This window comes from Rhizophagus irregularis, chromosome 3, assembly GCF_026210795.1.
Source record: "Rhizophagus irregularis chromosome 3, complete sequence".
Lineage (NCBI taxonomy): Eukaryota > Fungi > Glomeromycota > Glomeromycetes > Glomerales > Glomeraceae > Rhizophagus > Rhizophagus irregularis.
Window position 1 is genome coordinate 4,498,127 of NC_089431.1, and position 26,957 is coordinate 4,525,083.

The following is a 26,957-nucleotide window of genomic DNA, read 5'->3' on the forward strand; positions in this document are numbered from 1 at the left end:
TGAAAATTTTCCTTGATCATAAACCAACCAATTAAAGAAATCAAAAGAATCAGAGAAACAAAAGAAACAAAAGAGATTAAAGAAACAAAGAAACTGTAGAATCAGAGAAATCCGAGAAAATAGTTCTATAAAGAATATTAAATCATTACGTATCAACATGTTCAAAATGGATTGATATATTAGAGAATACGGACAAATTGAACAATTTATATGAATTCAAATTAATTCTCCGAGGTGGATTTGAGAAAAATTCACCACTTGTTAGGTATCCAAAAAGTCTTTTATTTGTATTATACTTACTTTTTTTATTTCACTTTTGCAGACCCTATAAAAAATATTGTCCAAACACCGTTCGGTTTTTTGTTCGGAAAATAGACCCCGTTCCGAACATTTACTTGACATTTATTGGACATTCATCATGGTATTGTACGTTTTTTATGTGGTTAAAAATTCTCAATCTTCGCATCTTGTATTAAATATTGTAAAATAGCGTGCGAGTGTCCGGAAAAATTGACCCCATCCCGAATATTTATCGGATAAACATTTTTTATAGGGAGAAGATATGGCTGTTTTATTTTAGGTAACGTAGTCAGCTTGTCAACTGATGATTTTAAAGGCCACAAGAAAACGATTCTTTAACAACTTTTTAGTGATCAGCAATAGACTTATTTTCTACTGGTAATGATAGTACTGAATATTCTAATTGCTTTAATTGTTCCAGGGTTGAAATATTCATACGCATCATTGGTTCGCTGCAAGAACAACACTATATCGAAAAACATCATATTCTGGAGTTAATTTCTATTCCACATGTACAATATAAAAGATATTGAAGACTGCTGCAATAGACAAACGACCGAATTCAATAATATTCAATGGAACCTTCGCTATCGCTTTTATCAATAAATTTAAAAGATTATTATTTTTCATTAATGACAATTTTCCCGCAAATTTAGATAATAATCGTGTGTTATGTAACAAGCTATTGCAATGGCATATTTTATATAACTTACAACTAGAATAACTTACACTATCGGTAACTTACATATAGAATAACTTACAGAATATACGCGTTGAAGATACTGTAGGTATGAATAGACTCGCTGTTGAAAGATGGATTTTATGGTTTAGTTTATAGTTAATATTAGCTAAGTGAGGCGGCAATATTGTTAATTCTGTTATTAGCACTTATTATTTGCATTTACTGTTATCGTTATATATTATTTGTTATATTTAAATAAAGTCGACATACCTTAAATTTCCGAGTCTATCATAAACTATTCGATAAACTATTTCTGCTACTGTCACGTCATCTGACGCAGACCTGAAAGTAATAATTGCTATATACCGACTCTGGTGAAGGATGTATTTGAAAAGTAGCCCAAAAAATAGATTATCTATAATTAATAGTGAAGAGAATAATCTTTATAATGTAACCGGAGAACAACATGACTTGCCGTTAATCCAGATGCTTGGAAAAGTTTTATTTTTCTTGTTTATCGCACCAGTTATCTATTTATTTCTGATATCTACTACAGTACATCATCCAACAGGAAATTTTTTAAGCGTAACCATGCGACGAGGTGTGTTTACGTAAATTTGTGTAAATATGCGTAACTTGTAAGCTTGTGTAAATTTCTTATGAAAATTTACGTGAACTTGTGTAAACTTACCCCATCGCAGGACTACGAATTCTTTACATCTAAGATAATTTCCGTGTCATTTCTTTATTTTCTCTGCTCAGACTCTTTTTTGCGTTGGAACAGCTTTGTCATTTAGAGTACTTGTCGTCTTGCCGCATCGTCATGAATGTGCACAAGTATTCATACATGTATCAAGTTTTCCGTATATTAGTTCAAGGAATCTTGATACGGCATAAAAAATTATAAGTTAAATGGATACATTTCGTATATTTCGTATTTTTTAATGCCGTGCGTACTGGTTTTCTAGTTAAACGTTTTTTATTTTAGCATTCAGTCATGTCATAATAAGCATAAAATTTAGGAAAGATGAGTGAAAACATTGACTTTAGTGAAATTATAATAATTTATTAACATGGTTTATAAATTATAAAATATATATAAATAAGCTATTTTTTTTAAAACGTTCTATATTGAAAAAAAGTAGAATTTAGAACTTTATATTTAAAAAAAAATCCTAAACAGACATGGATTATCAAATTCCAAACATGTTATAATGTATTTCAAAAATAAAAAATGTTATAATAGTGAACTCATTAATATTAATATATATGAAACGATTTTAATAATAAATATGGGAGATCTGTTTTTTATCGACGCAACACAAAATTTATGTGAAACGAATCAAATTGATTTATTCGCATATGCAATATAAATGATACAAACAGTGAGGTATATGAATTTTTAAAATTTATCTCCGCAGCAGATTATAGAATTTATTACAGAGGACCGAAGTTATTTTCTAGGAAACTAATTTTATATTATAAAATTTTTAAATTAATAAATTAACTTCCTTTCAGTTACGGCCATACACAGTGAAAAGCACCGGAACCCGTCCGATCTCCGAAGTTAAGCCACTGATGGCCCAGTCAGTACTACGGTTGGGGACAACGTGGGAATACTGGGTGCTGTAACTTTTTTTTTTGCGTTGAGAATTCTAATTTATAATAGAAAACTTAAACTTTCAAATTTCAGGAACAAGAGGTAGCCTTCTAAATTGAATGTATAAACCGTAATTGCGACGTTCGAAATTTTTAATAATAATCTGTCAATCAAAATGCAATAATTCAAATAATTATGTGACAAAGTATACGACATTTATTTTAATTGTAAAAATAAAGTTCCTTCACCAGTTTCATTAAATTATAATTTGAGAGAAAAATTTAAATTGATTACGTAATTTTAAAAACAATTCTTGAGTTCGCATCGATTTAATAAGATTTATAAAAATTTTGAAATATTAATAATGCGGACGCATTAAAAAAATCATAAATTTTTAATTTATATATATATATATATATACATATATATATATTTCAAAATATTACTTACGTCTTGCGCCTCACAATAATAAATCTACGAGTAATAATAAATCCTTGATTGTTAATACTATTTACATATTTTTATATTTTTATATATTAGTAATTTTTCATTATAATTTATATATACAACTCTAAAAGATAAAATAAAAATAAAAAAAAATAAAAAATAAAAAACCAAGATGAGAATAATTACTAATTTGAAAATAAGAAAAATCCTTTACTTCCCAACTCGCTAGTAATTTTATAACGTGCAGCGTCACCTAAAAGTAGTGCAATACTAGGAACACTCGCGAAGGAGTTCTAAAAAACGGATTCAAACGTAAAGATCATTTTGCCATTGCCACAAAGTCAAACCATAGGCGCAGTAAATTTTGCGTTCAAACCTTGCAGATCTCTGACTACTTTGCGTAAATCGACAAATAAAATATGATGACTAATATTTTATCATTTTTTTAGTAGCAAAAATATGACTAACGACTAACGTCGAATGGCTGGAAATTTTCTGCGTCTGCTGCGGAAAAAGAATTTACTACATTATTACGTAATCATTTGAAATCCCATAATTCTCATTTTCTTGAATTTTGATATAAAATAACATCGTAATGCGCCAAGGTTTTGTTACTTATCCTCTCTTGCCTATTGGCTAAGATCAAGTGTAGTATCTGTTATTTTCAGTATAATATCTGAAACTTTACACACAGGAGTTCCTTGGCTTGCCAATACTCCCTCATGAGTGTCCCTATTATTGCACTACCTCTAGGCGACGCTCACATTTTAAAATTACTAGCGGGTTGGGAAGTGAAAGGGTGTTACTGTACATATTAATCATAGACATTTTTTTAACAATACATATGTCATAGGTGTTCGCCATTTACGACGTACAGTATCTTTTCAATTAAAAAACTATACGTAATCAATTTAACTTTTTTATTTTATTCATAACTTTTTTGTATTATATTATTTTAAATATCAATTAGATTCGTACCGTGAAGAGAAGCGGATCGAGATGCTTTAAATTTTTTTCAATCATCTATCACGCATACGCATCTTTGAGTCAGTTAAATACCCTAAGCGTACTTTACAGCCGAAAAGTACAGCTTCTTTTTAACTTGATAAGTGCACAATACTTCCATGTCACTTTGTCTAGTACTTTAAACTAATTTAGAATTTATCGACTTTATCTAACAACTAGTATAAGATAAATAAATTATCGATATAATTAATACTGAGTGGTGTACCACGTAATGTCTAAATTTAATTTAGGTACTTTGAGATTCTAATCTTTTTACAAGTTTTTACGATTAAAGTCATCATAGCCTAATTCATAATATAAAATTATAGACGCCAACAGCCTCGTCTTTCGTAAATTTTCAGTTTGTAAGTAATTATTGGTGTATTAATTGTTTTAGATAATAATTTTCTTTATTCCTGGAATATTTCAGGACCTGGCTACCAATGCCAAAAGCTCCAAACCGCCAGCAACCGTTCCCTACCTAAACATTCTAAATGAAAAATATTAATTTTATTTAACAAAATGTAAATACTTAAAGGAATTATTAATTAAAAAAAATTAATCAATCATCGTTAGATCAAACTACTAAAATAGATCATTTGACCTATATGGTGATAACACTGACGTTTTTGTTAGCCACTCGGAATTTGAAACAGTCGCGTTATAATAATAAAATAGTAATAAGTTTTACTTTTTTTTTGTTTACATGTAAACTCCTCGAAGTTATTGTTTACCATATTTATTATAAAAATCCACTGACTATTTTATATGTAAACTAATTGCTTTATATATATAAACAATATTAATAGTTTTTATGAATAATCTCTCGGAGAACTTTAGTACAAAAACATTTTTTAAACATGAAAGAAATAAATATTGAAACAATAAACTATCATTTCATTTCAACTTTGCATTATCAAGATACATTTATATTAAAAAAAATCTAGATTTTAATAGACTTTTTTTTTACAAATGATATTGTATTTTGGAGACTTTCATTAGAGTGGTAAGTGTAGGTTTACTGTGGATGCAGAGTTCTTGGTGGGATTATCCTCTCCTCTGTTATGTTCAAATTCTTTAGACAAAAAGTGATTCTAACACAATGCATGGGTGTATTAAGTTGTTCTCTCTCTGAAAGATGACCTCTAAGTCACTGAGTGTGAACTTTATGCTTACTACTTTGATTGTTATTAGCAATGTCTGGGATCTCTAATATCCTGATGTTATTAATAATATTGCCTAGGATCTCATATTTTTGTTTTATTATTATTATTAGATTCTGCAAGAAAGTTGGAGTTGATATTAATTCAATGACAAGTTCAGATGTGCACTCTCATTAGATTGGTAAGTTTCAGTAGACGCAGAGTTCTTTGGTGGGATTATACTCTCTTCTGCTATATTTAAATTCTTTTATCTAATTAATTGCCGATTCGTCTAAGAACGGCACTGCGTTACTAATAAAATTCGGGGTTAAATTTGTCGATTTTGTGCTAGAACACAATCTTCAGAAAGGGATATTTTCATAGACGACATATTAACTATAAATAAAAGCCATATGATATACTGAAAAAATACTTGAAAAAAAAGAATTTGCAAAAAAAAATTATACGTTCATATGCAAAATAATGAGTTTACTATGTACGCGCGTCAGATTTACACCTTAAAATGTAAGAAATTTCAATATTTTATTTTACTATATTATGTTATTTACATTACAAACATATATTTTTTGGCTTTCTAAGCTTTTTTTAAAGACTTTTTTTTAAATATTTTTCTTTATAGAACTAGTAAAAAATTGAAGGGTAGTTTTATTTGTGAAATGGGTGAAATGGGTGAAAGTTTATCCCGCGCGTGAGATGTAAAAAACGGGTTTTTTTATTATCGTTATTATCCCGAATTTTATTAGTAACGCAGTGCCGATTTTAGATGGATTGGCAATTAATATATTTAAACTTCAACGAAGATTACAATATTTTGAATATTTTGTCCAAAATTTTTTTTTATCTCTGTAAATACACACATACCTATTCTTGTCTCAACACATGGTTTTTTATACAGTACGAAATTATCTTAATGATTATATTTTATTACAAATGCATAAAATACAAGATTTATCTTATTTTATTTTTTTAATAAATATTAAAAATTTTAACAAAATATTTAATTTAATACTTTAGTATCATGAAAAACATTTATAATTTAACAATAATCTGAAATATTTCATATTCTTCTATTAAAAATTTATCTACTGTACCTCTGATTTGTTTATTGTACGAATCTTTTTTGCAATAACCAGTTTTGTTATTATATATTATAAGGTCTTCACGACCAAATGATGGTCCAAATGAATAAAAATTTACTATGGCGTGGTTTTCATCCTCCACTCGACTTAATATACGATTTTTTTTATTTTCCTCATTATTAAAAGAAAATATAAAACTATCTTTAGTTTTACTATGTTCGTAATTGGAAAAAGAAGGTCGTAGATATTTGGATTCCCATGCAATCGGATTGTATCCTCCTAGAATTTCACTACTGTCTTCTACTTTAATTATTGTAATAGTATGAGATTTATTATCACAAATTTCATGAAATTTGTCAGACGTAAATCCATCACGAGATCCACGAAAAATTAATTTGAGTTCATACAAATTTTTCGACTTGCCCGTAAGCTTTAATCCATTAATCCATTTTAAGATTAATTCAACATATTGATACGTAATAATTTTTGAATCAATACTCTTATCAGAACCAATTTCTTTGATTTCTTTAGTTCCTTTGATTTCTTTAGTTTCTTTGATTTCATTTTCTTTGATTTCATTAGTTTCTTTGATTTCCTTTGTTTCTTTAATCTCTTTTGTTTCCTTAGTTTTTCTAGTTGATGGCCTATAATCATGATTAAGAAAATTTTTCAATAAATCAATATACAATTCTTCTGGTAAAAGTTTTCGATAAGGAAATATATTATCTAAAAATTCTTTTGAGGACAAATTATAAAATTTAATAGAAGGAACACATTGTTGCAAGGTATTCTTTAGAATTTTATGATCATCATTCGAATAGCTTGAAAGATCTGAAGAAAGCTCATGATTCTGAGCAATACCCCATTTAAGTACATGTTCCCAAACCTGAATTTCACTCATTTGAAGATTATCATGTTGAATAAGAGAGATTAATAAATTTTCTGAAATTGAAGTAAAATCGGGTGAATTAAAAATTTTTTCTGGTTGTTTAGACATTAACTCTGTACAAAAATTTTGAAGTTCTAAGAAAGAATCATTTTCAAAGCACGTTTGAAATATAAAATTAAAATTTTGTTCAACCCAGTCTGTTTTATTTTTAATCAAGAATGATTGAATATTTGGAATTAATTCTTGAAGACCTAGTTCATCTGCGGCAACTAAAATTTTAACGATATCAGAAGTATCATATTCTTTCAAGGTAAGTCTTCCTCCATAAATATACCTAAAAAATGAAAGCATTTATAAAATTAAAAAAATTATTTATTTTATTAATTTAAAACTTTCCTACCTTAAAATTATCTGAAAAATTTCAGGTAAAATATTTGGTAATTTTATATATGTTAAAGTTCCATCACTTTTCTTTTTATTAGTTGACAAAATTCTTCGTAAATGAGGAGAACGATAATTTAAAATAACTATATGAGCACGAAATATTTTTACGTAAGGGTCATCCCCGACTTCGATTATAACATCATGATATTCGTCGTCATCCAATACTTCAAGTAAATTTTGAGATAATTTTCGTAAATATACATTACGAATATTATGAGCCATTGCGATTGAAACAGAGAGAAAAAATTGTTGCAGATCGTCGAATCTGTATCAACCATCGTCGGATAAATAAGACCGATTCCAAATTTAACGATGATCATTCCCATTTTTAATTGGGAATTTATATTTAACGAACTACGCAAGGTGATACAAAATGCGCGGAACGTGAGTATGTTTTCGGCTAATTTTGTGTTTGAAATTCATTAATTACATTAAGTACCTCTGTTAAAAAAGTTTTGTATGTCATAATTATAGTTCGTTTTTAATACCTTTATTATTGGTACGTTGACTAGAAATCAATTCATGATAGATTTCAATTAGCCTGTTTTCAGGAATAATTTCTTAAAAGCTGAATGAATATGATTGTGATTTTAAAGTGGTATGACATTTCTATATATATCAGTAACAATGATTATTGATTTCCAGATACTAAACATTCATTCCTTTTTTTTCCTCTCATTTTAAAAAGTTTAATATAAGCAGAAAATTATTATATTTATTTTTTCTTCCTTCCTTCCTTCCTTCCTTTCTTATTTAATTTTTAAATATAATAACTTTTTTTTTAGTGATGTATACTAATAATCTTTCAAATTCATATCCTCATGTTCTTAAAAAGCAATAAAGATAATGAGTATCATATTCTAAATTTTTACATTCAGATTCATTAGAAACTTAAAAATAAAATAATTATTTACCCATTTCTCTTGGAACGAGTTTTATTGAATGAATCTTTACGGCTTGATTAAAAGGAATAGAGATCAAAAGTTGTTCATGAAAACTTCATAATCCGCCATATATTAACTTATTAATTTACTATTTTAATTAAAGACAATAACTGTTTCGAAGAACATATTCAGGAATCAGGAAGTAACCCTTTTTGCTAAATTTATATTATAAATATTAGTTATTCTCTCTTTATCTTTTCCGTATTGTACGTATTGTAATAAATTTGTGGTTTTTGTTTATCTATTACATGTTGTTCACCCTTCTTAGTTCGATGTATTATAAAAGCACAATAAAATTTTGTTATCCGTTATTATTTATTAGCTTATTGCAGAAACAATTTCGTGATTACTTTTAAATTGATTTGAAATATCAGATCTATGTTTCATTAATCTATATATTCATTTTATTAGTAAATCCGTTAGTTATTTATTAAAAATATTGAAATATGAACTTTTATAAAAAAATTTATTCCTAGAACCGGATAAAAAATTTTTTTCAGGTCATATTAATAAAATCAATTGCCAAGAAATGAAAACAAACTAACACAAATTTTTATTTTTTATAATATTATAAACTAAAAATTTATAAATAATTATTTGTAACTGTTTTAATCAATTATTCTGTATTATCTGAAAAACTTCATATTCTTCTACAGAAAAATTATCCCTAGTTTCTCTGATCTGCTTTTCATAAGATCCTCTTTTGCAATAACTAGAGAGGATCTAAGACCTCCACAAATTTTAAGGTCCTTACGACCAAATGATGGCCCATAATGAAGATAATTATCTATGGCGTTTGCACCCATCAAACATTATTAAAATATCACACACATCAATGGAAAACTGAAAAAAAAGACTAATTAGTAAGAAAATGAAAATCACCTCCAAGAATTGAACTTGGACACAAAAATTGTGGAACCAACGGTGATGGATAATGTTGAGTTAATAAGTTATTAAGGAAAGAACTCAACAAAGGAATGAAATAAAGGGTATCACATGTGAAGAATGAAATCACATGAGATAGATCAAATGATCAAGAAAGGTAAATTTTACAAGACAAAGGATCTCTCTGACACCAATTTGCATAGTACAAAGAGGGCGATGCAAACGATCCCCTTGTAAAATTTATCTATATAGGAATGGTCAAATGATCAAAAAAGGGTAAATTTTTATAAGACAAAGGATCTCTCTGACACCAATCAGCACGGTGCAATGCTTCATGGGCGATGCAAACGATCCCCTTATAAAAATTATCTATCTAAGAATGGCCAAGTATTCCCCAGTTGACCAAAGGGTAAAAGATTACGTCTCCATGCTATATTTGGTAAGCAATGGACCTAGCTACGTAATATAAGATTATTGAGAAAGAAAAAAGAAAAGAAAAAGATAGTAACTAAGCTATTGGGAAATTAAAAGGATAATATTATTTAATAAATAGGTTAATTTATAAAGCAAAGAATAAAAAAAGTGGAGAATATAAATTATGCAATTAAGCAAATAAAGAAGATGAAGAAGAATTGATGATAAGGTAGATAATATATAAAGAGTAAATGATAATAATATATATAGCAAAAAATTTTTAAAAGAGTAAAATAAATTATAGAGATATGAAGGAAGAGAAGGGAGATGTTTAAGAATGAAAAAGAGTATAGTAATTATGTGTTTCAATGAAATAAAAAACAAAACAATTATATGATTGAGGAGATTTGTATTGATGAGAAGGATTATAAAAAGAATGTAAAAAAGTAATGGAAGTAATGGTAGATGTTGAAATAATGATGGATGTTGAAGAGTTTCAATTTGTTGAGGAAGATTATAGCATTTGTTGATTGGTATTTCATTGAAAACAGTAGAGATAATATTTGCGCACAATTGATAAGACATTTTCAGTTGATATAGAAGATTAATATTTGAGAGAAAAATAATATTTGAGATTTGAAAAATAATACTTGAAAGTTTGAAAAATAATATTTGAAATTTGAATTTTTTCTTGAGGAAGTGAGGGTATATATATACTTGTAAAAACATTTGATAGCTCATAAAAAAAATAAAGATTATCATGTATGAGTCACATTTGTCACATCAGTTGATTCATAAGCTAATTGATCTGAAACTTGTACTGTAATATGAATCTTAACAGTTAATTAAAAAAAAAAAAATTATCAAGTTTTTTCTAAAAATATCATAATCAAAAATAATAAAATTTAAAGTAAATTAATATTGGTAAAGGATAGATATTGCTATATTTACTATATTTTTGCTTTGGACATTTAGCTACAAGTAATTTTGAGCGATGTAATTATCACTGCATAAGCTTTTTCAGCAATTAGATACAATGACACAGATTTATACATTACAGGTAATAGAGGTATCATAATAAGTGTTACATACTTGGGAAGTATTATTTGACCGTGACATAGCTTATAGCATCATTTAATATCGGATATTGATTATTTTTTAATAGCCCAGACAATAATAATATTATAGGTATTATAGTATGTGGGCATATCACATGGATTAATTGATGATCGGCTATAAATTTTTACTGATGTGGCCAACCATGTGAGTCAAACTTTTTTATTATCACAGGTATAGCCAAACTAAACAAATATACGTTGTTGTAAATTGAAATGTTATTGATATTGTATCTCATTATAGCTTATAGCTTTATCAAAATTTCTTCAGAAATGTAAGATTGACATGGCAACAACTAAAAAAATTAATAAATGATGAACTTCATTAATAAAATCATACTGTATTTTCAATAATGAGACTGTTTTTTATAATATTATAATTTTTTCATGTTAATAAAATGAACAATTTAATTGAAAAAACTAGTAGATATCAACATATTACATGAAACAACTGAGATATCAGATCAGTTACATCTGTGATTTATATTATAGATTTTATGTTCGCCAAAAAGATGAAATAGTATCCGCAATTATCATATTTTGATAAAAAACAAAGATCATTATCTTTAACTTTGAACTTCAAAGAACAGAACTCGTATTAGCGTTAGATTTAAATATGTATAAAATACAAATTATCATTTATTTTATACCTAAATTTCCGTTTTATATAATATGGCTGAAAATTTTCATTTAATTCTATAATATTCTTGTTCCCTTATAACCAGGATTCAAATCACATCCTTCCAGCTGTTGAAAATGACCAATCATCTATTCATCCACAAGCTTGTAATACTTTGATTCATTTACAAAAGATCTTCCAAAATCTAGCCGTAGTACCGCAGTACAGCAATTATTTCGTGCACAGTATGTATAATGACGTCATCATAAGAATTTTTTTATAAGCCACATTATAAAATATATTTTAGTATAAATCAAATTTCAGTTGATGTTATTGATTTTACATAGTATGTTATTTCTAATAAAAACTTTCTTTTAAATTAAAAAAAAATTGTTAAAACTTTTAAATTTTTAATTTTTTATAGGAGCTTCAATTGAAAATGAAAGTGAAAAATAACAAATTAGTAATTATAAAACTTTTTTACTATAAATGAATAAAATCAGTTTGTGATTGAGCAATAAAGTCAAATCGTAAAGACTTATTAAATGAATAAAATGATATAGAGTATATTCTTTCACAATAAAGTGTGGAATATATAATGAAAAGATTAATTAGAATGATATTTATCTGGACTATAAATTATTATTGCTTGTATAAATTTGATTATAGAATTATAGGTTCAATATTTTGCAAATGCTCATAAAAATAAAACATTAAATAAAAAAAAAAGAATATAATTTTGTGAGGGAAATTGAGCATTTTTCGTTAATTCTTATTTTAATTAAATTTTACAAAAAAAAAGACAATTTTTAATTACAATTATCTTTATAACAGATAACAATTTTTTTGTAAAATAAAAAAATTAATTTAGTATGTTACACGTCATCATGCAATATGAAATCTGATTTTAAAAGTACGGATATAATAAATAGATTAAAATCACTCGCTTGGATAAAGTTCCAGCAGTTCGGTAAACAATATGAAAAAATACACTTTAAGGTGGCACAAAATTTTAACAGACCGTCGCATGTTAATAAAGTTTTGTGACACGGTAAACATTTTCCGATTAGTAATAGGTTGTTGTAGATCGTTTCAAATTGGGGATAAGTTGTTCCTTAGTTTGGCGGATCGACTCCGAGGTCCGAGCAGAGCATTCCGAATAATCGGCTCAGATCGAACCGGTTCTACAAAATGGTTCCTGATTATAACAGAGATTTGATTCCATTTTTATGTCTTAAATATTTTACCAGATCGTTAGAAAGAAATTATTTCTTCCAAATTATATTGGAGCTTATTTTCATATAACGATAGCATATTACGCGGTAAGTATTAAATTATAAGGTTTAATCATTAAAAAAACAGATTGTGTAATGTACGGTCAATAATGGTGGGAAAGTGCCACTTCCTATTTTGGTCAGTCATAACTCTGCTGCTATTTCGATTTGACCATTATTTGTATCAGATTGTACAGTCACTACAGTGTAATACTCAATAAATAGTAATTTCATTTGGTATTGTTGGTTGGCCACTATTTTTTTTTAATATTACCCGATCACTATTAAATTTATTTATAAAATTTCAGGAAACAGTTAATGAACAAGAAATTTTCTTTTGTTTTGTAAACGGTATATCAGGACCCAGAAATATATATAAAAGGGTCAGGTTTGAGTTTGCGTATTTTGAACTAAAAAAATCATGAATATCTTTCCTTTTTTAGATAATTTTTTATAATGCCGGTCAGAATTTTATTTCCTAATATAGTAACTGACTGACATTTTCATAATTCCGGCCCTGAAAAAATGCGTACAGCTCATAGTAAAAAATTTTTTTCATCACCTGACCCCTATATATATATTTCTGGGTCCTGGTATATCACCTTTTTACAAACTTCTAAATTTTATTATTCTGAATAATAATGCATTAAAGTTATGCTTTGAAAAAAAAATATCACCAAAAATTTGTAAATTTTCCTTTAATAACAGGTTTATATTACCTATTTTACAGTTCAGATCTTAATCCTACTGTAAATATTTTGAATGCTTTGAAATAATTTGGAAAATAAATTTATTAATAAAACAAAAGCTAGTATCTAAACTGTATTATATGAAAAAGCAATGAAATTTTTGGTAATGAGTGGTTAAAAATTTTTTTTGCTATATCAAATTTAATTGGCAACATATAATATAAGTTATTCTATAACGTAGTTAGTATTTCAATTTTTAAAACATTTATTTTATTCAAATTACTAATTTAATAAAGTAAAATTTATATATATGTGTCATTTTTTGTTCAATATTTGAATTTTATGGGTTGATGATTATTATAATTATACTTTTAAATCATGCACTGTGTATATCGATTAATTATGCGTATAATCGCACAATTAATAACCTAAAAGGTGACCTAAAGCCAAATATTTCATTTATTTACAAAAATTCGTAGAAATATGACTATGGATCAATTTGATCATCTAGATTTATCGATTAAAATTCAGCCAAGTTATTACCAAAAGATGACTTAAGCGAAAATTTTTCTTTTTATCTACATACTGTAAATATGATACAGTAATACTAATTATATCTTATAAATATCATGATTTTGAGCAATGCCCATTTAAGAATGAGTTCCCAAATTTGGACTTCATTCATTTGATGAACAACATGTTGAATAATAGAGATCAATGAATTTCTAAACTCAGCCAATCAGGTGAATTGATATTAACTCTGACCGGCCGTTGGCATTCCTAGTACTACTATGACCTTTTACTCTTTAATAATCATTTTTCAGCTCATTTGGTGGATTAGGCCAAAATTTTCTCCATCCATGCAAAACTAATAAACTTAATTCACTGGGATTTTAATGATATTTAGGGTATCATATTCTATCACAGAAATTCTTCCGCCATAAATATATCAATACCAAACCGTGAATTATTTACTGTATATAATGAATTATTTATCATCTTAAAATTGTTTGAACATTTTCATGTAGAATACAGTAATTAGTAATTTAATATGTGTTGAAGTTCCATCATTTTCCTTTTTATTAGTTGATAACATTTCCTTTAAATAGGTTTAAAATAACTATATGAGCGCGAAATATAGGATCATTCCATATATTAGATCATTCCATATATTAATCTTTTTTCACTCTTCTTAGATCGAATATATTAACATAACACATTGACACAGAGAAATCTTGTTATCTATTGATTATTAGCTTATTTCAGAAAATAATTCCGCTTATTGTGTTAAATTGGCTTATTGAACGTAGTATTGACATAACTTATAATTCAATTATACTTCGTTCTTCCTATCCCATTTTATTGATAAAATAAGTTACAAAAATACTGAAATATAAACTTTATAAATACGATGCATTTATAAAAAATAATATTCCTAGTATTAAAACTGGAAAAAAGAATTATTTCACGGCATAATAAAATCTATTGTCAAAAAATGGAAACAAACTAACACAAATTTTACTTTTAATGATATCATAAAAAAAAAAAATTTAAAATATAAAATATTATTATTTGTAAATGTTCTAGTCAATTATCACGTACTATCTGAAAAACTTCATATTCTTCTACAGAAAAAACATCTTCAGTTTCTCTGATCTGCTTTTCATAAGATGCTCTTTTATTATAAGAGGATTCAAAGCCTTCACGAAATTTAAGGTCCTCACGACCAAATGATGGTCCATATGAATAATAATTATCTATAGCGTATTTTTCTTCCACCACCCGGCTTAATATATGATTTTTAATATCTTTCTTATTGTTAAAAGAAAATATGAAACTATCTTTAGTTTCACCATATTCACAATTAGATATTGAAATGTAAATAGATTTCCACACAATCGGATTATATCCTCCAAGAATTTCATTACTATCGTCGACTTTAATTATTGATATAGTATGAGATTTATTATCACAAATTTCATGAAATTTTTCAGCCGTAAATCCATCACGAGATCCACGAAGAATTAATTTGAATTCATATGAATTTTTCAATTCATCTGCAATCTCCAATCTATCAACCCATTTTGAGATCAATTCAGCATGTTGAATTGTAATGATTTTTGAGTCTATGTTTTTAAGACTAATTTTTCTAGTTTCTTTGATTGTTTGTTGTTCTGACTTTTTACTTGGTTTATAATCATTGTCCAAGAAACATTGAATTAAATTTTCATATAGATCTTCAGAAATAATCTTTCTGTATGGGTACACCTTACTCAAGAATTCTTTTGAAGCAAATTCAGTAAATTTAATTAAAGGAATAAATTGCTGTAAAGTATTTTTTAAAGCATTAAAATCATCATTTGAATAACTTGAAGGATCCAAGGAAAGTTCAGGATTCTGAGCAATACCCCATTTAAGCACATGCTCCCAAATTTGAACTTCACTCATTTGAACTTTATCAAGTTGAATAAGAGAGATTAATACTTTTTCTGAAATTGAAGTGAAACTAGAAGAATTAAAAATTTTTTCTGGTTGTTTAGATATTAATTCTGTGCAAAACTTTTGGAGATCCAAGAAAGAATCATTTCCGAAACTCGTTTGATATATTAGATTAAAATTTTGTTCTATCCAATTTTCTTTATTTTCAATCAAAAATGATTGTAAATGGGGGACTAATTCCTGGAGACTTAGTTCATTAGCAGCGACCAAAATTTTAATGATATCCAAAGTATCATATTCTACCAAAGAAATTTTTCCACCGTAAATATATCTAGAAATAAAATTCTCAAAAAATTAAAAATAATTTTACAAAATATATCTTATAGCAATTAGATTAATACCTTAAAATTATTTGAAAAATTTCAGGTAAAATGTTTGGTAATTTAATATATAATAAAGTTTCATCATTTTTCTTTTTATTTGTTGACAAAATTCTTCTCAAGTATGAAGAACGATAATTTAAAATAACCATATGGGCACGAAAAACTTTTACGTGAGGGTCATTACCAACTTCAATTGTAATGTCATAATATTCATCGTCATCTAAAATTTCGAGAAAATTTTGCGATAATTTTGACAAAAATTTATCAGTCATTATAATGTTAATGAAAAAATGAAAAAAGGTCGATAATATAATAAAAAATTTTTTCTCATTATTTAAAACAAATTTTGTGACATGATAAACAATTTCCGATTTGTAATAGATTGTTGTAGATCGTTTCAAATTAGGGATAGCCGGATAGGCGGGTTCGTTTAGTTTTGCGAATCGATTCCGAGCAGAGCATTCCGAATAATCGGCTCGGATCGGTCCGGTTCTACAAAATGGCTTTGACCAGTCAGTTCCTTTCAAAGTATATTTGAGATTTATGTAACGATAGCGTATGACGCAGTAAAGTACTATTTATTTTTTAATTAAAAATTAACAGCAGTTCGTGTCAGACATAACTCTACCATTAGACTTTTAGTTTACTAGTGTGTGAACTATTAACTCTTATTTTTAAACTTTTATTCATGATGTAAACAACATGATTAGCACAAAAAAGCACAAATACCGGTAAAAAATTAAGCGCTAATTAAGCGAGCGGCTATAGTGTTCAACAAAAGGACATTATTCGTGTGATTGGCGCAATTTCCTGAGATAAACCTATCATTGCTCATAAAGTCATTTACAGTTCAACCTCACTATGGTGAATCCCGTTGGCTGGAGATTAAAATTTATTATAGTGAGAAATTCACTATACTAAGGGTTATTTTATTATATATATAAAAAAATCTGTACCTGAACTTTTTTTCATTATAGCAAGTTATTCACTATATAAAAAATTCGTGAACTGTACTTGGTGACTAGAATGATTTTTCTATGTAAAATTTTGCGATGAATACTGATAAATTTGAAATAAAATGTTATTTGATAATTTCATTATTTTTATTTTAATTATTTGATGTGTAGAAAATAGATCTTTTGTATTATTCAAAACTATTCAATAAAAGATAAATAAATTATATAAAATATAATAATTAATTTTTCGCAGTGCAAACATTCAGAAGCTATAATTAAAAGAGTATTGTGATCATAATATATTTAACAAAATTAGGCACTTATTGGAGTTACTGACGTTGATCTCTTTTACATCTATTATAATAAACTGTTAATAAATACTTTTAATGTATTAAATACTTTTTTTTTTCTATAAAATATTAATAATAATAAATTCACCTGATTTGTATTGAAATAAGGATAAATCAGTTAAATTAACTAGTTCCGGAAGATTTAAAAGTCTTGTTGTATAAATGGCTTATGGATACGTAGATTTCGAATTATTTTCATTTTCATTTTATCAGTTCATTAGTTCATTGCTCTAATTTTTCAAATTCTTTATTAGAGCATAAATTTTACCAAGAATAATTATATATATATCATTTTCCAATTTTTTTAATATTCGATATATTTCTTTAGAAGTTAATTTATTCTCTACTTTATTAATCAAATTAGCAACCAAATTTGGTGTGTCTTCAGAAATTTTGGTCTTAGTCTTCTACATATTTTAATGGCTAAAGTAAGGTCATGGGGAATGTTATAATAAAGAATTTCTTTTGACATATTCATTTATTATTATTCCAAACGAATAAATAATATCTGCAATCACGTAAAACATCTAGAGACATTTAAGGTAATACTCCATAAACGTCTTTTTCAATCGATCTCTTTCAGTTTCATTATTTGCTAATTGACACATTCCTAAATCATTAATAAACGGATAGGTACGACCATGGAATAATACGTTTCCTGAACGAAGATACAGTAATGTTGGAATTTTCATATTTAGAAGCCCATTGACAATTTTCACTAAACTTATAAGTTTTGATTGATAAACCAAGGATTATTTTAAACAATCTCTCAAATCTCCAAACTTTAAAATCATAATCTCTAGTACTATTTGGTAGTCCGTAACATTAAATTTTAAGTTATATACTTCTAAATTTTTTGATAATAAATGAAAAATGATCTGAAATATAAGTTTTAACCTAATACCCGAATTATTAGATCTTAGGATTCTATACATATTCCATATACTTCTTTTTTTCCTAAAACATCCATAAAAGCTACTAATCTAGCAGAATTTTCTGATTTGGTACTTTAACAATAATTGGTCGAATTTTTGTTTAAACTTAATTATTTATTATAATAATAATAATTTTTATTTTACCTGAAAAATTTTCACATAATTATCTTCTATTGTAGCTGTATTAATATTTCTATCGTAAGATTTTATTTTTGGGTCTTCTAACATAAACTTATTAAAAAGTTTAATTTCGAAAAATAATTATAAAAAGTGGACTAATATTGGTTATTATTTATGTAAAATTATGTAAAGAATAATTTATATTACATAAATTTTAATTTGATGATAATATAAACTTTGCAACGTTAGACCTAATAATAACCGGAGTTTATATTTTACAAAAGGTGGTTAGTAAGTGTATTAGGAATTGTGCCCTTACTTGCGTAATGATGGAATGAACATGATATGAAAAATCTTATTAAGATAATGTAGGAGCTGTTTATTTATGAGATATTAAGCCTTAACAGGGTAGATTTAAAAAGATTCTCATCATTTCAAAATACCAGATAAAATTTAATTATTTGAAGCATTCATTGTAGAAAAGATGTTTACTGTATTATTGTTATCAACTGTAGCGAATGAATAAGTTATTTTGGACCATTTTTTATGCTAATAAAATACATAAAGAACAAGAAAAAACTTATTAATCTTTACTGCAAAACTTTAACTTATAAAATTAATCAGTTGATAACTTTACGGTATTGATAATTGTCCTGATATTCATTCTCTTTATAAAAAAAAAAATTCTGCATTTTTTTTATTGAAAACTTTAAATAAATAACGCTTAAACTTTAAAAGTATAAATAAAGAATTTATTGTTCAAATACTCAATTTATGCCAGCCATTTATTATTTGCATATTTTATCCAAGTCTAATGAATCGAGGGATAATTTGTCACCTCAATAATTATATAAATACGCAATATACTTTTACGTTAAAGTAACTAACAAATCCGTCTTTTATAATAAATTCTTAAACGTTGTTGATAAATTTAGTAAATAAAATTCATTATTTATTATTTATTATTCATTTTATCAATTTGCTATGCTTAAAAGGTAAAACTTGGCTGAAGAAGTTTGTAATAATTATTTCATACTAAACAATTAAATGTTAGATTATAAAATATTCCATAATCTGAATATTTATTTATTACCCGACATAATATTGTTAATACTGATAAAATCACATAATAGAACTTCGGTGGAAAGGTGATAAAATTGAGACAAATTTTTTCTAATTGGCTAAGTTAATAATGATAAATAATACAATTTAATTTGAAAATAAAATCATTCATTTAGAGCTATTTAATGTAAACTATTTAATTACTGAAAAATTTTTAAATATCTTTTGCAATTTGAAATATTTCGTATTCTTCTATAGTATATTCACCATCAGTTTTCCTGATTGGAATTTCGTAATTAGCATTACTACAATAACAATAGTTAAATTTTCTGTCGGTGTTGTCCGTCGAAGGTGAACCTTGAAACGTATTTATTAACTTATTAATTTTTTTCACAACATTATTACTATACACTACTATATTGATGTCCCCATCGCCAAATGATGGTCCATAATTCCAATAATTATTTATAGCATGTTTTTCATCTTTCACGCGACTTAAAATATAATTATCATTATTTTTAAAAGAAAATATAAAACTATCTTTAGTAATCCCATAACTACTATCAGATTTCCATTCAATCGGATTATATCCTCCAAGAATTTCATTACTATCTTTCACTTTAATAATTGTTATAGTATGAGATTTATTATCGCAAATTTCATGAAATTTTTCAGGCGTAAATCCATCACGAGATCCACGAAGAATTAATTTGAACTCATATGAATTTTTCAATTCATCTGCAATACCTAGCCTATCAATCCATTTTGAGATTAATTCAGCATGTTGACGCGTAATAATTTTTGAATCAATATTGTTAGGCTTAACTTCTTTTTTGATTATCTGTGGTTCAGATTTTTTATTCGGTTTATAGTCATTATCCAAAAAAGATTTTACTAAATCTTCATTTAACTCGTCAGGAATAATCTTTTTATACGGATATACCTTATTCAGAAATTCTTTAGAAGTAAATTCAGTAAATTTAATTAAAGGAATAATTTGTCGTAAAGTATTTTTTAAAGCGTTAAAGTCATCATTTGAATAACTTGAAGGATCCGAAGAAATTTCAGGATTCTGAGCAATACCCCATTTAAGAACATGTTCCCAAACTTGAACTTCACTTATTTGATTACCATTATGTTGAATAAGAGAGATTAAAGCCTTTTCTGGAATCGAAGTAAAATCAGAAGAATTGAAAATTTTTTCTGGTTGTTTAGATATTAATTCTGTGCAAAATTTTTGGAGCTCCAAGAAAGAATCATTTTTGAAGCTCGTTTTATATATAAAGGCAAAATTTTTCTCCACCCATTTTGTTTCATTTTTAATCAAAAACAATTGTAAATAAGGAATTAACTCTTGAAGATTAAGTTCACTAGCAGCAACCAAGATTTTAATGATATCTAAAATATCATAATTTACAAGAGAAAGTCTTCCGCTATAAATATACCTAAATAAAAAAAACAATCAATAAAAAAAAAAATTTTATAGAACAATAACTTAACTATAGAAATTAATTTAATACCTTAAAATTATTTGAAATGTTTCAGGTGAAATATTTGGCAATTTAATGTGTGCTAAAGTTCCATCGTTTTTCCTTTTATTAGTTGATAAAATTCTTCTCAAATAAGACGAACGATAATTTAATATAACCATATGAGCGCGAAAAATTTTTACGTGAGGGTCTTTACCAACTTCAATTGTAATGTCATAATATTCTTCATCGTCTAAAATTTCGAGTAAATTTTGAGTCAATTTTGATAAAAATTTATTATCGGCCATTATGGAAAGAATCAAGAATAAAGTTTGTAGTCTGTACACCGACACCTTTTATAAAAGGCACGGTGTGGCAGTTGTGCAACTAGGGCGATCCAGAATGACGGTACACAAAGTTGAAAATCAATAAATTTATATTTAACGAAATTTGTGTAACCGTAATTGAGTTACTTTATTTTGCGATTAAACATCAATTTTAATATACTACGCCCACACTGATTAAGTAATTTGGTAAATCATCATGTGGCCTACTAGTTTTACAAAATAAATTTCTTTTTTTCGCAATTTTTTTTTTTCTGCATTTACAGGAAATTACCCTAAAAAACGCGCTTTTTTAAGATCCTTTTAAAAATAAGAAAGAAAATATGGTTTCGGAAACAAAAATATTTTACGAGAAGAAAAAGATTTTCTAAGCTTGTAATGTCAGTTATTCAGAAAGATTTTGTGTAAAATACAAAAAATCGAATTTGTTTTTTAAAAAAGTGTATACGTTTATTCTTATTAATTACCAATTTATTCTTGTATATACAGTACAACTTTTTTAAACTATATTTGTTAAATTTAATAGTGTTTTCAGTCTATATTTATTATTAATTTTCTTTTTCTTATTTTTTTTTAGTCATTATGATATTCTCTCAGTTTGGGTTTTTGGCTAAGGAATTTTAATAATAGTAAGAAGCATTTATTCAAATTACCGATTTATCTTTTTTCTTATAGGTTAGAAATAGTTAAATTGTATTAATTTATAGTCTACGGTTCGTTTTTGAAGAGTCTAGTAACAGTAAAAGTAAGTTCTTGTCTTTTCTTTCATTTTCATTTCACAATTTGTTTCGTTCATATTTTATTTTTTTTTCTTATTTTATTTCTTTGGTGAGTTAAACGTCTTGCTTTTTTTATATTAATTTTTCGTCTTCCTTTTCAGAGTGTTCTAGACTTTCTTTGATTTTTTCTTTTATTTTGTTTATTTGTTTTATTTTTTTTATTTATTCTTTGTCTTCTTATTCTCCTTTTATTTTCTATTCTTATTTTATCCTATAAACTAAATTGAATTCATTTTCACAAGTTCATTAATAGTTCCTTTTAAAAATAATAATTTATCTTTCATTTAATCTCTTTGTCATATTCGATTATTTCACGAATTTTTGGCAATCCGTCCTTAATATTCAGCCAGACAAATGAATTTCTATTATCCTCTTAGTATTTTTACGATACAATTTTATTTGAGGCAGCGGTTTATGATCGGGTGAGTTCAATACCTTTTATTTTGTTTTTGTTTCTTTTAATTTTTTATTCGTCTATTCACTTTTTATTTTTTTTTATTTTATCTTTTCATCTTCCATACAAATTCTATTGTGTCCAGATATTCAAAACTAACAGCCGCCAATTTTCGTCAAAATCTTTTTTTGGGATTTCCAAACAAGTCATGTCAAAAAGCAAACCCACTTTTTATCTGGCATAAGATTTGCTGCTGAACGGTAGTGGGCATTTTTATTATTTCCATTTCTTTTTTCTCCTTCCTTTGTTTCTTTTTTCTTTTGTTTTCTCACTTTTTCTTTCACTTTTCCTTTTTTCTTATTTTATTTTTTTATTTTAGGTTATGATTCGGTTCGAAATGTTGGTTCACGATCAAAGCGAGTTTAAGGCGTATTCACTTTCCAAGAATTAATGAATAAAAAAGAATATAAAAAATTGATTAAGTGAAGAAGGAAAAATGGACAAAATTTTTTTAAAACTAACAAGAGGTTTCTCAGTTTACTGTATATATTTATTTAATATATTTGATAATCAAATTATATATCTATTCATTTTATTGATAAATCCGTACGTTGTTTTTATAAGTAAGCCAAAAACATAATCTCTGTGAGTATGATAAAATTTATGGAAAATACATTCTTGGTACTAAACAAAAAATTTATTTCCATGGATAAAATGTATCATATTAATAAAATTATTACCAATAAATTATTACTGTATTAATATAAAGTCAGCTCTCGATATAACGAATTCTCCGGTTTTCATCTATAAACATGCTAATTTATAAAACAAATTAATACAAAATTTTATTACTTAATAATACTATAAATAAAAATTTTCAAAAAATAGTTAAATACCTCATTAGTATCTTTTATAATCTGAAAAACTTCATATTCTTCTATCGCAAAATAATTACCAGTTTTTCTTATCGGCTTTTCATAAGATGATCTTTTGCAATAACTAAAATGCTTATTAAAAGAGTTTCCACCAATTTTAAGGTCATTACGACCAAATGATGGTCCACATGAACAATCATTATCTATAGCGTATTTTTCTTCCTCCACCCGGCTCAATATATGATTTTTAATATCTTTCTTATTGTTAAAAGAAAATATGAAACTATCTTTAGTTTTACTATATTCACCATCAGATCCTGGAATGTAAGTTCTAGATTCCCACATAATCGGATTATATCCTCCAAAAATTTCATTAGTATCTTTCACTTTAATAATTGATATAGTATGAGATTTATTATCACAAATTTCATGAAATTTTCGAGGCGTAAATCCATCGCGAGATCCACGAAGAATTAATTTGAATTCATATGAATTTTTCAATTCATCTGTAATCTCTAATCTATCAATCCATTTTGAGATCAATTCAGCATGTTGAATTGTAATGATTTTTGAGACTATGTTTTTTAGACTAATTATTTTAGTTTCTCTGATTGTTTGTTGCTCTGACCTTTTCCTTGGTACATAATCATGATCCAAAAAATATTTGACTAAATTTTCACACATCTCATCAGGAATAATCTTTTTATACGGATACACCTCATTCAGGAATTCTTTAGAAGTAAATTCAGTAAATTTAATTAAAGGAATAAATTGTTGTAAAGCATTTTTTAAAACATTAAAATCATCATTTGAATAACTTGAAGGATCTGACGAAAGTCCAGGATTTTTTGCAATACCCCATTTAAGTACATGTTCCCAAATTTGAACTTCACTCATTTTAATTTTATCATGCTGAATAAGAGAGATTAAAGCTTTTTCTGAAATTGAAGTGAAATCAGGTGAATTAAAAATTTTTTCTGGTTGTTTAGATATTAATTCTGTGCAAAACTTTTGGAGATCCAAGAAAGAATCATTTTCGAAACTCGTCTGGTATATTAGATTAAAATTTTGTTCTATCCAATTTTCTTTATTTTCAATCAAAAATGATTGTAAATAAGGGATTAATTCCTGGAGACTTAGTTCATTAGCAGCGACCAAAATTTTAATAATATCCAAAGTATCATATTCTATCAAAGAAATTTTTCCACCGTAAATATATCTAAAAATAAATTCTCAAAAAAATTAAAAATAATTTTACAAAATATATCTTATATATATAGAAATTAGATTCTAATACCTTAAAATTATTTGAAAAATTTCAGGTAAAATGTTTGGTAATTTAATATGTGTTAAAGTTTCATCATTTTTCTTTTTATTTGTTGACAAAATTCTTCTCAAGTATGAAGAACGATAATTTAAAATAACCATATGGGCACGAAAAACTTTTACGTGAGGGTCATTACCAACTTCAATTGTAATGTCATAATATTCGTCGTCATCTAAAATTTCAAGGAAATTTTGCGATAATTTTGACAAAAATCTATCAGCCATTATAACGTCAATCGGTCAATATCAATTAAAAAAGGCGATAGAATAATAAAAAATTTTTTCTCTTTATTTAAATATTTAAATGAAATTTTGTGACATGATAAACAATTTCCGATTAGTATTAGATTGTTGTAGATTGTTTCAAATTAGGGATAGTCGGATAGGCGGTTTGTTTAGTTTTGCGAATCGATTCCGAACAGAGCATTCCAAACAATCAGCTTGGATCGGTCTGGTCTCGCAATTGCTACCTTTGACAAGATCAGCAGAAAGAAATTGTTACCTTCCAAGTATATTTGGTTTAGATTTATATAACGATAACGTATGATTATTATATATTTAATTGAAAATTAGCAGATCGTGTCAGACATACTCTATTCATTTTTAAACCTTTATTCATAATACCGGTAAAAATTAAGAGCTAATTATACGAGTATTATTCCATGCGATCAGAGCAATTTCCTGAGATAAAATTACTATTATTATTTATAAAATGATTTATTCGGTGACTAGAGTGATTTTTTTACGTAAAATTTTAACTAAATACTGACGGATTTATATATAAATTAGAATAAAATGTTTAATTATTTGATATGTATAAGATTTATTATTCAAAACCATTTCAATCATAATCATGCATATACAAAATAATAAATTATATAAAATAAAATTTACCATTTAATTAATTAAATTTCGCAGCCCAAACATTTAGAAGCTATAAGGAAAAAAAAACAATAAAAAAAATATTGTATTGAACAATTGATTAAATAACTTACTTGAATTTATCGATGTTGATGGAATAGTTTCTTTTACATCTATTAATAATAAATTGTCAATAAATATCTTTAATGTAAAATATTTTTTTATATAAAATATTAATAATAATAAATTCACCTGATTTGTGTTGAAGTAAATATAATTTAGTTAAATTCACTGGTTCTGAAATATTTTTGAAATTTAAAAGTCTGGTTGTATAAATGGCTTGTGGATGTGTTAGACTTCAAATATTTCATTTTCATTTGACTGGTTCTTTAATTTATTTGTCTTAATTTTTTCAACATCCTTTATTTGAGCATAAAATTTACCAAAATTATCTTTCAGTTTTTTTTAAAAATTTGTTATATTTCTTTAGAAGTTGATCTATTCTCTACTTTAGCACCCCAACATTTAATAATCGACATATATTTATTTATTATTATTCCAAATGAATAAATGTCTGCAACCATTGTATACTGATAACTACATATAGCAGTTATAGCACGTAAGGTAATACCCCATAAATTCCTTTTTCAATCGATCGCTTTTCATTATTGATGATTGAAACATTCCTAAATCATTAATAAATGGATAATATTACTACGATATAATATATTGTTTGAATGAGAAGCTTTATGAATTTTTCCAGCATTGAAGCCTATTGGCAATTTTTTTTAAACTAGTTTGTTTGATAATCCAAGAAAAATTTATTTAGTATTTGGATCTTGAGTTATTCCGTAACATTTGGTTATAACCGAAAAATTACCCGAGATATAAGGTTTAACATTATTGGATCCTAATACACAAATATACAAAAATAAGTTTTTAAATATAATAAAATTTTTATTTATTACCCATTTAAAAATTCCGTACTTATATCTGAAGAATTGTCTAAGCTTTTTAATGAAACTTTTGATACTTTTTCTTTGCCATCTTTGACTTTCAGTATCTCAAAATTTGATATACACTTCAAGCCAGCAAGTTGGATAAATTTTGCTAAA

At 26.2% G+C, this 26,957-nt stretch overlaps 5 protein-coding genes across 5 annotated transcripts; 1 reads left to right on the forward strand and 4 right to left on the reverse strand.

Moving 5' to 3' along the window:
• Window positions 1–418: 418 nt before the first annotated feature.
• OCT59_021109 (uncharacterized protein) lies at window positions 419–833 on the forward strand (the record flags this gene model as incomplete). The annotated part of the gene is made up of 3 exons (XM_066149628.1): window positions 419–426; window positions 491–580; window positions 722–833. The coding sequence occupies 3 exons, from the start codon at window positions 419–421 to the stop codon at window positions 831–833; spliced, it is 210 nt and encodes a 69-aa protein (XP_065990517.1).
• A 5,253-nt stretch (window positions 834–6,086) lies between these two features.
• OCT59_021110 (uncharacterized protein) lies at window positions 6,087–7,862 on the reverse strand. The gene is made up of 2 exons (XM_066149629.1): window positions 7,566–7,862; window positions 6,087–7,499 (listed from the first exon to the last, which is right to left on the reverse strand). The coding sequence occupies exons 1-2, from the start codon at window positions 7,829–7,831 to the stop codon at window positions 6,227–6,229; spliced, it is 1,539 nt and encodes a 512-aa protein (XP_065990518.1). The 5' UTR covers window positions 7,832–7,862; the 3' UTR covers window positions 6,087–6,226.
• A 7,274-nt stretch (window positions 7,863–15,136) lies between these two features.
• OCT59_021111 (uncharacterized protein) lies at window positions 15,137–16,643 on the reverse strand (the record flags this gene model as incomplete). Its single annotated transcript, XM_066149630.1, has 2 exons — window positions 15,137–16,319; window positions 16,390–16,643. The coding sequence occupies 2 exons, from the start codon at window positions 16,641–16,643 to the stop codon at window positions 15,137–15,139; spliced, it is 1,437 nt and encodes a 478-aa protein (XP_065990519.1).
• Window positions 16,644–19,665: 3,022 nt separating this feature from the next.
• OCT59_021112 (uncharacterized protein) lies at window positions 19,666–21,571 on the reverse strand (the record flags this gene model as incomplete). Its single annotated transcript, XM_025319926.2, has 2 exons — window positions 19,666–21,239; window positions 21,315–21,571. The coding sequence occupies 2 exons, from the start codon at window positions 21,569–21,571 to the stop codon at window positions 20,009–20,011; spliced, it is 1,488 nt and encodes a 495-aa protein (XP_025172623.2). The 3' UTR covers window positions 19,666–20,008.
• A 2,009-nt stretch (window positions 21,572–23,580) lies between these two features.
• On the reverse strand, window positions 23,581–25,206 carry OCT59_021113 (uncharacterized protein; the record flags this gene model as incomplete). The annotated part of the gene is made up of 3 exons (XM_066149631.1): window positions 23,581–23,595; window positions 23,677–24,874; window positions 24,953–25,206. 3 exons carry the CDS (start codon window positions 25,204–25,206, stop codon window positions 23,581–23,583), a joined length of 1,467 nt encoding a protein of 488 aa, XP_065990520.1.
• Between the last annotated feature and the right edge of the window lie 1,751 nt (window positions 25,207–26,957).

Coding starts and splice junctions, on each gene's coding strand:
- OCT59_021110 (XM_066149629.1), bottom strand. CDS start 7,831: ATGGCTCATAATATTCGTAATGTATATTTACGAAAATTATCTCAAAAT. Junction 7,500..7,565: donor ATTTTTCAGATAATTTTAAG/GTAGGAAAGTTT, acceptor TTCATTTTTTAG/GTATATTTATGGAGGAAGAC.